The sequence below is a fragment of the Sitophilus oryzae genome, unplaced genomic scaffold (assembly GCF_002938485.1).
Source record: "Sitophilus oryzae breed Bouriz unplaced genomic scaffold, Soryzae_2.0 scaffold_179_pilon_pilon, whole genome shotgun sequence".
Taxonomy (NCBI): domain Eukaryota; kingdom Metazoa; phylum Arthropoda; class Insecta; order Coleoptera; family Curculionidae; genus Sitophilus; species Sitophilus oryzae.
This window is the reverse complement of record NW_022146501.1, coordinates 2485751-2499417: the sequence shown is the minus strand read 5'-3', so window position 1 is coordinate 2499417 and position 13667 is coordinate 2485751. Positions and strand designations below refer to the sequence as shown.

The 13667-nt window shown below is 31.4% G+C and overlaps 1 protein-coding gene across 1 annotated transcript in view; it reads left to right on the top strand.

Annotated features, from left to right (window-relative positions):
• LOC115882901 (pyrokinin-1 receptor-like) overlaps positions 1 to 13667 on the top strand; it is a 247929-nt gene that overhangs the window by 112833 nt on the left and 121429 nt on the right. Inside the window, exon 3 of the mRNA XM_030901162.1 lies at positions 7583 to 7841. Within this exon, the coding sequence (XP_030757022.1) occupies positions 7583 to 7841 (259 nt within the window). The remainder of the gene's footprint in view (positions 1 to 7582; positions 7842 to 13667) is intronic.

The following is a 13667-nucleotide window of genomic DNA, read 5'->3' as shown; positions in this document are numbered from 1 at the left end:
ACAACAACAGGTTTTCTCTGTCGTGCTCTTTTACAGGCGAATTCCAGGCAGAGTACGACACTTCTTTCAATTTATTTAATAAAATAAGTAGGGCTATTTACAAACTTAGCGGGTTTGATTTACATAAACTATTCTCCTCAGATTTCCCAAATATTGCTTTTGTTGAGCGCATCCGAGGTAATTCACAATAAAAACTATATTTAACAATGAACGTAGGTTCCTTTATTTCATTTAAACTGCTTGTTATACTGTTGGCCAGATGTTACCTTTTCAACTTAGTTGAACGATCCTGGGTTGTTATACTACATATATTTTTAATAACTATAATTTAGAAGAAAACAATGATATTTAAAAAATAACTCAAGTGATGACATTGAATCCAGGAACGGCACAGTCATTTTTTGAGTTTTCTCTAGCGAAATAGGAGAAGAGAGCGGACGTTTCAAGTTTACCAGGTCGAGATCGTTTTCCTCCCAGAAGGCCGTCCTTTTTGACACGCATATTTTTTGTCGCTAAGTAGTTTTTGTTGACATTACATCATAGTTCAGATCGATAAGAAAAAGATCTTATTTTTCGGTAATATTGACAGAAACTCGATAGGGTTAGAGTGTACTTTTATGTAGGGAATCCGACACCCACGCGACACTAGCAAATATTTGATTTGAAAAATATTATCATATATTTTATTGAAACTGTTACAGATAGGTACTTGGGTATAACGAAAAATATATATTCAGAATAATAGAGGATTTCTCACGTGCATTATTCAAAGGGTTATTTTAAAATAAGAAATGTATTTTATATCTATCTATAACTTTGAGTACATAAATAATATTTTTTTACTGTACTGTGTAATTTGAAAAATATATATGGTATAAATTTATTATTATTTGCACTTATTTAAGACTCACCCTGTATATCTTTTCTTGTAATTTTGCTTTTATTTACTTGTCAAAAATAATTAGTTATATGTCAACTTGACTTAGGTGTTTCGGTAGCGTATCTGATATTTTTATTATTAAATAATTATTTACAGTACAAATTTTTAGACGTTTTAAAAAACCATTGAATATCGGAATACTTGTGTTTAGATCAGTTGTACTGTATGTTTGTAGTATGAGAACCTAAAAGGGCAAACCTTAAGAGAATTTCCATCTTTAATATGAGAGAGCGACAAGATGAGAAGTTACACTCAACCTGATTCCCATATTTGCTCAGTTGGAAATGCAGAAATTTACATTATATGACAGCAATACGAAACATACTTTATCTAGACAAACACGATCTTGTGTGGTAATGTTGTTTATATCTGAAACTTCTTCAAATTACTGTAATAGTAAGAATTAAAATATGTTAAATAAGGTTTAATTAACTTAATATTAAATTAAGATAGTAGAATATGGAAGGACTATAATAATGATATCCATGTATTCATGCAAGGTAGATGGACAAAGGTCCCTAGGATGGGGATCCTTGACAGTTCTGTTTGACGTTTCATTTGAATTTGATCTGAAATTTTGAGTTTTATGTTATTTATTATTTATTCTACTACTGATAGTTGTTTAAAGGTAGTAAATCTAGAAGGAAATTGTAGCAGAACTTAAATTAACAGTGACCCTATTGCGATTTATCTAAAAAGGCTGTAAAATAATGGGTTGTGTAGCGTGCGGTAGATCTCGGTCAAAAATCGAGGTAAATAATGGAATAACTTTCGGCGAGTAGTGACTATACAGGGTGAGTTTTCTACGATGTTCTCTATGGGTCTCTCGGAAACTACTGGAGATAGAGAGTCGATTAAACGGGAAAAGAATTGCAGTGTTGTGAGGTCATAAATATGCGCATTTCAGATTTTTGAAAAAGTTCATGGCTAACTAGATATTTCGAAAAAAACAAAATTTGGCTATTTTAAAAATTGTCTCTAATTCCATTATAATCTATTTTAGACCAAAAGTCTTCAGATCAAAGTTGTAGATAATTACATCCTTAATGAGATTGCGTCCTCCATTTTTTTCTAAAGCCTGTCATTTTTGACATATGACACAAACATATGTTTTTTTAAATGGAAACCATAGTTGGCCATGACATCATAAAAGCGCCATTTTTTAAACTTTTCAGCGATATAACCTATAATATGAACAATTCCTAACATTCTTATCATATTAAAACAATTTCAGTTAGTTAGCCATGGAAACAAGTTTAATCGTCGTTACCTTCAGAAATTCAAAACTATCACATCCAAACTTTGTAAATTAAAATAAAACAATAAATTGTAAATATAATTTTTTTAAATGAAGAAACGGGTGTAGGATTATAGGTTTAACTTTTCTTGGCCATACATTATCGAAGATACGTTGACCGGTGAACGTTACTTACGTTTTTTAGAGAACGGTTTTTAAGACATGTTAGAATAGTTAAATTTAGATAGTCCAACCAACCTCCCCACCCCCCAATAATGAAAGAAATGTTAAAAATTATTTATATCATAATTATGCAAACTCAGGAATCGGAAGAGGTGGACCAATTGCATGGGCATTTTCGATGAATTCAGAGAGGTACTACGGGAGAACATTTTCTAAAATAAATTAAAATGTATGGGGTAGTAATATTATTTTTAAGTTTTAGTTGGGCGTAATGTAAATGGTAAAGAACCGTTTAATAATGTAGTCTGTCTTTTTATAAGTTATAAATCATAACAGAATAAGAATACCATACCAACGACGATGCCAACTAAGTGAAATTAGTCAACAAAGTGAAGAATTGGCTATAACTCGAACTTTTCAAAATAAACATCTTATACCTTATATCGCTGAAAAGCTTAAAAAATGGCGAGTTTTATGAAGTCATGGCCAACTATGGTTTCCTATGTCAAAAATGACAGGCTTTAGAAAAAATCAGAAAACACAAACTCATTATATGTATGTATGCGATTATCTACAACTTTTATCTGAAAACTTTTGTCTAAAATATATTATAATCGAATTAGAGACAAGTTTTAAAATTGCCAAAATTTGTTCTTTTAGAAATATCTAATAAGCCATGAACTTTTTCAAAAATCCGAATAGGCGCATATTTATGACCCCACAAAACTGCAATTCTTTCTCTATTTAACCGACCCTCTATCTGCAGTAGTTTCCGAGATATTCATAGAGAACATCGTAGGAAACTTACCCTGTATGATATACATACGTGTAGTAAACCGATCATTTATGAATTTCACTTAAAATTAACTAATTATATATTTTTTCTTGCATTCTTGCTTTGATTTACTACTTATCAAAGATGAGATGTCAAAAAATTTAGATACGTCAATTTAACTTACCTGCTTTAGTAGCGTTTCGGATGTTCGTGTTAATAAATAATTATTATAACTTATCTATTTTTATTAGAATCGTATATTTTTATAACAATTTTAATAACTACCAACATTTATTGATAACATAAAATAAAACAACAAATTATTGAGTCTACCCTACATCATATTTTTACACGTTTTAAATAAAATTAGAACGGCACTGATAAAGCGGAATTTAAGTCGGCCATTTTAGGACTCCGTTGCGGTCGATCTAAGATCTGTGATATGCTCCTTCCTTAACTCTTTTATTCAAATATTAGACGTTATTGTTGATTTGATGTTACTTTTTGTCAGCCCTGTAACTTTTAAAAGGTTATATATATTTAAAAATTATCTTTAAAAATCTTCCAATAATTGTTACTACATCAACCCTTGAACGTTTAATTTTTCTAATGGAAATTTGAGCAAATGCCCGGCTGGTTTTCTTGTTCAGCAGAGTACCTTGATCTAATTTCCAATAATGTTAGAGTTTGAGGGTCGACTGTGGTCAACTTGATTCTATTCTTATGGTAATTGATCCTTGACGAGACCTGTAACTTTAGCTTTTAGTTAACGAGAACGAAATGTTTCCTATAAAAGGTCGATGTGTTTCGAATCAGTTTACTCTTACGTAAAAATTCGATTGTTATACAGGGAGACACACCCTAGGTTGAAATATCTAGATAGGGGCTTATTTTGTTGAAAAGCAATTTTCTTAATTTAAATGGACACCCTCGTTTTTTCTTAAAAATTTACAGAGAATTTAAATTTTCTAACTCTAACTCTAAACCAACTCTAAAAGTAATGTTTTTTTAAAGATTACTTTTAGAGAGATATTTAACTTTGCTAAGATAGTTTGTTTTTGTTTTAATTTTTGTCACTACAAAAAATATTCTAAGACACTCAGCTAAAGTTTTTCCAACTAGTTAGAATATAGGAATATTTCATGGAATGGCAGATGGTATCCGGAAAATGACAAAAAATATAATTTACTTGTGACTTAAAATTACAAAATAAAGTGACACTAAATAACTCTCGAACACTCAGAAATGCTTTTTTAAAAATTTATTTATTAAAAAAAATGGTTTTAATACATGTGTATGCTATGATGGTTGACAATCAACTACTGAACATGGACAAACAAATAAAAAGAGACTGACAAATCCCATGGTAAAGAGTGGGACCGCGTTCCCGTAGCGCAACTCAGAACAACAATTTTGAAACCAATTAGCAGGACCATGGCAGGACGTACGTCTTTATTGCTATCTTTCTTTATTATGTGTCCTTTATATGAAAAAGAAAGATATAGGTATAAAACGTATCGTAAGACATTATCGCACATTCTGGCTGGCGGAAAATTTAAATTAGCCATTATTGGTAGTATTCTTTCATTCTGAAACTGAAAATTTTTACTGAAACTGATTTATATATATATATATATATATATTCCCTATACCACGTAAAGGGAACGTGGTGTAGGGAATAAATCAGTTTAAGTGAAAATTTGCAGTTTCTTTCAGAACGAAAGAGTACTACTGTTATAAGCGAAATTATAAAAAAAGCAAAAATTGTAATGTTTTATAAACATATTTATTTATACATAAAAATAAATAAACTTTTTATAATATAATAACAAAATAAGTGTTTATTCCACCCACCTACCAATTTTAAATGCAGAAGAACTGACTGTTGCAGGAAACAATCGGCCAATTTTTTTAAAGGGCATTAAAAATCTTATTTTCGAAAAAACTGCCTAATAAAATTGCAATAACAAAGTGAATATCCAAGCAAAGAAGACTTTACGAGAATCATGATCCTGAACCATTTTCAAGTCCAGTTTTAATCCTAAAACAAAAGTAAAATAGGTATATTAATAAAGTTTCTGGTTACTATAAACCAGCCATAAAACTACCTAAAAAATGAAAAAAATTAATTGTATTAATTTGTTATGTTAAGAGAGGTTCGAAATATTTTTGACACTACTACTTCTACTTTTTTCTTAATAAGATGATAAATATAACTACTTACTTTTATTTTACCGGGTGTCTTTAACATATCTATCAGAGAAAGGGGACACCAATACATATAAAATATAGATAATACTGGCTCCTGCAGCAAATAAAATAACAAATAGTATAACCGAAAATTATAAGTAACAAAATATAAATACCTATATGGAACAAAGGAATTTGTTCCCTATCCATATTCATAAGTCAATAAAATGGAGAGTTTAGAAAAAAAGCTAAATCACCAAAAGAAAAATTAACAAACATGACGAATTGTCATGATGTTGTCATCTTGGTTGTCATAATGACGAAAACGAAAGGCGATTGTTCTAATTTCTATTTAGAAATTACGTTTTATATGGTTGCTTCTTTCTCTCTTGTTATATTAGAATGAGATAGTGGGCCCAATAGACGCAATGCGCAGATCAACATAAATAGAACGAAATTTTGCGTTCTGAGTTGCGCTACGGGAACGTTGTCCCTCTCTTTGCCATTTAATTTGCCAGTCTCTTTTTATTTGTTTGTCTATGCTACTGAATTAAATGAATTAGAATAAAAAGTAAAAAAGTATATGTCAGCATAATTGTCTTGGTGGGAACGGCTGTTTCTCTTCTTCTTATTGAAGGATAGGAATATTCTGATATATTTCACTGTCATGTATTAATACTTTATTTTTCTAGAATAACATAAATCATATATAACTCCATAATTCTATATGATATGATATACCGATTGTAATAAACGTTTAAAAAGATTAATTTAGACTTAAATAGCGGTTTCAGGATAATTTAGGCTATTAATTCTTATATAAACTATGCAAACTTTATTAGTTTAAAACAATAAAGAGTTTTTTAGCCAACTAGTCAAAAGATACTCTATTCAGACATATATGATATTATGCCTACTGATAATGTCATATCTGATTGGGGTGTTTACTGTTACTAATTAGACATATAATATGTCAAACAATAATTTATATGTTGTTGCAATATTATATTACACTATTATTACAAAGTGCTCCTATAATAAACAATACTAATGGACAATTTGTACAGTTAATGATACATATAGTTATACAGGGTGTTTCAAAAAAGATGTGCAATCTCTCTTGGGGAGATTCCTCACGTAAAAATAAGATTTATATTTCATATCAACATAGGTCGGATTCTGCTTTGTTTCGTAGCTACAGGGTGTTAATGTCTTAATATTTTTTCGATTTATTATAATTTTCTTCAAAATACTGTTAGTGTTTCAAATGAAATTTTGAGGGTACAAACTACTATAAATGCGACATATTCTAAAGCTAAAAAAGTGTCGACATATTCACCAGTGACATGCATATAGGTTATTACTGGAATATTTTTCTAAAAAAGGCATGGACGCCACTGACTTTTCTTCTCTTGTTAGCAAAATAGTGTAAGCAGTTTAATGCCGATTAAAGGTTGTCTCTTGATATCTTGTCGATGATATTTTGTCCTTCCTGACAGGATAAATGCAATTTGATTAATTTGCTTTGATATAAATTTAACAGCAACTTTTAAAAACATTTAAAATCATTAATTTACGAAATATTTAAATAAGTACTCATTGATTCCTCATCAAAAGATATAAAAAATTTCTATAAATATGGGTATGGAAATGCATAGTTTTAGAGTTACAGGATGTTAAAACTTTTTAAAATTAGGTTCTTTGTAATTATTATCTTATAAGTTACCATTATTTTTCTATTTGAAATTGCTGTAGGTTGGACTAATAGTAATAATATTTAATAATAAATTAGGTAAAATATATAATTTGTTAATTTTATTTTAATTTTATTAATTGTGATTAATATAATAATTGCGTTTATCTCATCAAGGAGGCCGAATTCGACAAAATAATAAGAGATAATTTTTAATGTACATTAAAGGGTCTACACAATTTTGATATTAAAACGCTTCTAAGCATCATCAAGATACTTTTTTCAGTATTAAAATATGTAGCACTTATAGCAACTTTTACCCTCAAAATTCAATTCGAATCACTAAAAGAACTTGGAAAAAAATTATAATAAACACAAAGAAAAAATAGCTGTAGCTACAAAACAAAACAGAACCGGATCTATGTTAATATAAACAAATAAATATTATTTTTACGCGGGGAATCTCCACACGAAAGATGGCACACGTTTCTTGAAACACCCTGTATACTAACTCACACCCATATCGAACCGAAATATTTTCAATTTTCTCATTTTGCTCCCCAGGTGGCGATAAGTTTCGCCATACCCCAAGCCCTCCCCTTGAAGCTGACAGGCAAGTGCCCCCTGTGCCTGCCCACCGAGCCAGTGATGGACCACTCGTTCGAGATCTCGACGTTCGTCTTCTTTCTGGCACCGATGACACTCATTACCGTGCTCTACATCCTGATCGGATCCACGCTTAGGACTTCGAGCATGATGAAAACTAGAAGCGCAAACTATAGAGCGCATAGCAAGTCGTCGAAGAAAGTGGTCAAAATGCTGGGTAAGTAAAAATTGTTATTTTTCTTAATACGATATAGGCTGATTATATGTGACGTCATGAGAGTGGGCGAAGATTCTTAAAAATCTTTTTAAATAAAGACTTGACTACGTTACTATGCACTGGACGTGCGTTTCGCTAACCATGTTAGCATCAGCAGGTGATTAAAACTAAACTAATACTACAAATTGAGCGTTTGTATACCCGCTCAGTTGGCTCCGAGTAGGTGTGGCAAAAAGACATTAATCGTTTCAATGCATCATTATTGATGTACCATTTAGAATTTTCATCCCTCAATCGAGGCCATTTTGCTATGATAAGTACCGTATGATCAAATAAAAAACGGCGTCAAAGACGACTGGGGATTGACAATGGATGGTAATTTTTAGACATTCGGCAATGGATATTCTCCTTATAAGTTTGCGATTTCTGCAAATTCGACTTCTCAAATGGAGAAAGATACGTCATACATTCTTAAAAACTAGCCAGACGAGTGAAAACCAACCGAGAGGAAAACCACTAGAGTAATAATCACAGGGGACTGGAAGGAATGGGACCCTTGTCTCCGTTCATATGATTTTTGTGTTTAATAATTTTGACGTTCTCATATGCATTTAATTGCCTGCAATTTGAGACTTGTTTAATTAATTTTAAATTATTAGTATGTATATGTATATGTAATTGTCCGAAATGCGGTAAAATCTAGGATAAGCGGGTTAAACCTAGGATTTACCAAAAGCATTAACTAATTAGGTTAGCCTGGTTACTTGGAGGGTGTTAATGCATTGGTTAGCCTGGTAATTTGGGGGGTGTTAATGCATTGATTAGGTGGTTATTTGGTGGGGTTGGTTGATTTTTACTACCACTTGCTTTTAGTAAATCCTAGGTTTTACTGCATTTCAGACATTTACAGTAACATATACAATGATCTTTATCGACAATATGTTGAGTAACGAAATATTTTACATGAAATCTCATAAACACCTGACCTTTCCAGTGGAGATGTTTTATCTTTAGAACTACCACCTAATTGTAATTTATTGTTAGCACTATACACAAGTTTATAATTGACATTCTTAAAAATTCTTTTTAAACCACTTTTTAAAAAACGATATTGAAATATATTTTGACGTATCTTTCTCCATTTGAGAAGTCGAATTTGCAGAAATCGCAAACTTATAAGGAGAATATCCATTGCCGAATGTCTAAAAATTACCATCCATTGTCAATCCCCAGTCGTCTTTGACGCCGTTTTTTATTTGATCATACGGTACTTATCATAGCAAAATGGCCTCGATTGAGGGATGAAAATTCTAAATGGTACATCAATAATGATGCATTGAAACGATTAATGTCTGCTTGAGTTTATTTCAATAGAATGACAAGACAACAATGAATCGTTCATATGATTTATGTATATTGATTTTGGCTGTTATTGTCCTGTTAATGTAAATTAATTGATATACGTCGAAAATTATATTTGCTACTTAACTACAATTTTAACTTTAAAACATGTTTAGATTAGGTTTTGAGAATGGTTGTGGATGGATGAAATTATTTTTTTGTTGCTAACCTAGAAATGTGAAATTTGGTAAGTGATACCTTCTTATACTACAAGTATAGGGGAAATATCTGAATTTTAATCTCAAAAAATACAGTCTTTATTTAAAGTACGTTACCAATCTTTGAGGATAAAAGTTAAACAAGGGTATGCGCGGTTATGATTGTATTGGTGATGGTGAACAAATCTATATTTGTATAAATTTACTAATTTATACAAATGAAAAAAATTTCGACGCACTCAGTGATAAGGTGTTCTAGTATATCCCCATATTCCTCACAGGATCTGCATTCGCCGTTGTTTCTCAGCTTCACTTAGGTGTTCGTTGGGGAGACAGTGTCCTGTAAGAAACCTCGTTCTTACTTAAATCAGGGAAAATCTTCGATTTTTCTCTGTCGTAATTTCTCAGAAACTTTTTCGAGTGTCTTAGACCGTTGGAGAATTTCCATTCCAGGTTACGGATGGAGTCTTCCAGGTTCTTGAGTTCTGTTTTAAGTTGGTTTCCGCTTGGAAAGCAGAACAGTTCTGGTCCAGTTAATAGAGTATTCGCTCCTTTTCTAGCTAGATCGCTTGCATTTCATTGCCTTCTATCCCTTGGTGAGCTGGCACCCAGAGTAGGAGAACTTTATTTTCTTTGCCTAATTTGTTCAACTTCTTTAGGAATTCTTTTACCAACTTCGAATTGATGGGTACTGAGTTGATCGTGTTTAATGTTGCGTGACTATCGGATAAGATGGCTATTTCCATGTTTTTTTATATATTTTCTTAGATATATATTTTAGATGGTTCCTATCTAAGATAAATTGTATGCCAGGTAATTGTATTTGAGAGTTAATAAGCCTTTAAACAATTAAATAAAAATCCAGGTCTTTACTTAAAAAACAACGTCGTTGATGGTTCCAGAAAATGGTCGTAATGATTTTTCACGTCACCGTAAGATGAAGCCAAGAAAGATTCTTTGAGAATGTGTTTATGGCTCTTGTCAGTGTCAATTGTGATTTAAACTGTCAAAATAAAATTGTAAAAAATTGAAAACGAAAACCAGAAATTTAAGTTTTCAGCCATATTTCCATAAAAGACAAAGATAAACGCAACGTTTTCTAAGAGCCAACTTCACCCACATTTAACTCACTCAGTATGTCTTACCGTTTCCTAGAGCCCATTAATGAGAGTTGAATTTGAAACCCTCGTTGTATACTTTCAGTTCTTGATTTTCATGCATCCGTTGTCCGACGATACGATGCGATACGATATTAATTTTATTGGTTGAATTTAAAGACTTTGATTGGCTAGAAAATTACGCAGTTTTTAAATTTATTGCACTTTCATGCCTCTGTTCATCGGATATACGATTTGCTTGTGATTGGTGTCATTTTATATTTTCATTTCCATAACGATTTCGCTGTTTTACTAATAGTCTAAGAGCAACGTTTTCGAGAGAGAATTTTAAGAAAGCTGTTTTTTTAATATATCTTTTGCTATGCTCTCCTGATTAGAGTGTGGACCGTCTGGCTGCCAGTAGACCTTACGTTAGACCACTGCGCATTTTATCTGTATTCAATGTTTACTACAGCGCATCACAAATTCGCCCTTTATTTCAGGAACTAAGGAGGCTAGGACAAATCTATGTGTACTATATTTAGTTTCATAAAAAAGTAGCAAAGTAATGTAAAAATCGCATCATTGCATCTCTACTTTTAAACGAGAAATCAACAACCGCAATAGTCTAACGACAGCCAGACGGCCCGCACTTTAGTCAGGAGAGCATCGCAAAAGATATATTAAATAAGAGCTTTCTTAAATACTCGTTTTCCCGACGGTGCTAGAAGCTCTTGTAGTATTATATTATGGTTAGATTAAATTTGTCAAAAAAGTTTCAAAACGTCCGTTATCGTACGATCTTTCTCTGTTGACGGGCTGGAGTAAAAAATTTACGGATATAAAGTGGCGCGAAAACGCTATGACCAATCAGAGCGCCGTGCCGCGCCGTCGCACAGTGCTTCGTCCCATGGACAAAAATCAAAAAATAAGTTAAAATTTACTAATATCTGAATATATAATTTTATACTTATAGCAATGTTCAACCATCCTGTATATTATTTTTCATAAACAGCGTTTTTGTTAGCAAATATTTTCACTAAAAATAAATTTTGCGATCATTATCTCATCAGTGAAACGAATAACATTCATAGTAGTTCTGTATATTATGGAGTTAAAGGGTACGTACTTAATTGAAAGCCACTATGGATATTGTTAAACACAAGGTATGTACTTTAAATTTATTTCTAAATAAGTTCGTGATTGTTTAGTTTTTATTTATTTTTTAAGATGATTCTTAAATGGGTATAAAAATTTTACGTTTTCAAACTTCAAAAAGGCATTTAAAAAAACATATCAAAACATATCGTATTTATTGAATATTTTTGTTGCCATATTCATACACTTTTAATTTTTGTATAGTTCACCTGCGTCTGCTTGCGACGAACTTTATTTTATAATACTTTTCAGATGGAGTAAAATTGATAAGCAATGCTGATCTGGCTAATACTTGGCTTGATCATAAGGACAAGAACTCAAAATTATTTGTATTTCAAAAAATATGTTCTTATTAGATATTGATGAACCTTCCAGTCAAATGAGACACCACTTGTGCCTGAAAAAGTCCACTATGTTGGAGCGAAACGTCGCATAAAAAAGTGTCCATCTTTCAATTTATTATAAAATCTCATACCCAAGAAAAGGAAAAAATAATATATGGATATGGTCTATTAAAGAGGTAACTATTAACATCCGAACCCCTCATACCGACAAAATGAACAGTAACAACCCGAAAAAGTAACATATTAGAAAATGATGTACAGAAATATCTTATATGTGAGGATACTTCATCTACCTGTGATTTGGATACTATAAATTTGGAAGATTCTGTCAGCAGTGATTCTCCTGAATCAGAGTAGTTACGATCTATGCATTTTGTTGTCCTAAAGTAAATTTATAGTATCTTAAGTTTTTTTTTAATTAAATATAACATTAATGTTTCTTTTTCATTAAAGAAAAACATTTTTATCTTATATTAGGCTTATATTGTAGGAATCATGTTCTAATAATATTTCAATTCTTTTTTATCACAGGAATTTATTTAATACTTACACCGTTTTCATACTATAACTTATTATTTGCTTAGATGGAACACAGCTCCAACATTATTATTATTTATAAGATTTTTTTTCATAAACGTGGGACTAAGAACATCATCATTTAGTACAATGAGAGTACTCATTTGTGTCAAATAAACCTAGTTTGAATAAATTGCTTACAATAAAAGAGAAGTTTTGGATTTTTGTCCTCTAGAGCCATATGTTCGAAGCACTGTGCGTCGTACCATCGTATGAACGGATAACGGATGCATGAAAAACAAGCTCCAATCATTTTATAAATGATCCTCGCAGATTTTGAACAACTACAAAAGGCAACTATGTAAAACACTGTATTCGGCAGCAACCGAAACTTCCGTACAATTTTCTTTGCACGCGCTAGACGACAAGAAGCATTTGTTTTGTGGCCGAGTGCTTTTAGTTTTTAGACCATTTTAACTGTCCTCTAATTCTGCCAACGTTCTACTTCCTTTGTTTATTGGCTTTCTTGCGTCAACTTCGCCGCTCTAATTTGGTTCTTGCTCGCTTTCGAGACCTCCTCGACATGAAAATCGACAATTTTTTGCGCGGTTCTTTTGAGCTGACTCTAAAGTAAAATTTTCGGATAGTGTATAACGAGTTTTTATTCGTTTTAGCGTAGCTGGAAACTGGAAGTTTTAATTAACTTTAAAATTTAAATTAATAGGATGTTAGATTTTTTTATTAGAATTAATGAATTGGATTTTATATCTTATAGAAGTTGAAGTAACTCTTTGCAATTAATTTAAGAAATGGATACTCAAATATTCGTGTAAAATAATTTGTAAATCTGATGAAGTTTGAAAAAAATACAAAATTTTACCGGATATTGATGACGATGATGAAATCAAACTTCTGTGTTTGATTTTGTTGTTGATGTATAAGCTTGGTGCATTCTCCGCCGGTGTTGCCACCACCGGAGAACATCGTAAACAACTGGTATATACCGGGTATGTCTCAAAAGTGGCTCACCCCCTATACCTTTTTTATTTTTTCAGATAATATAACAAGATTTGGTATGTTAGTCTATGATATAAATTAGTATTGATTGACGTATTTTTTTTTGTCAGTTTCAGTTTCATCGGAAATTACTAC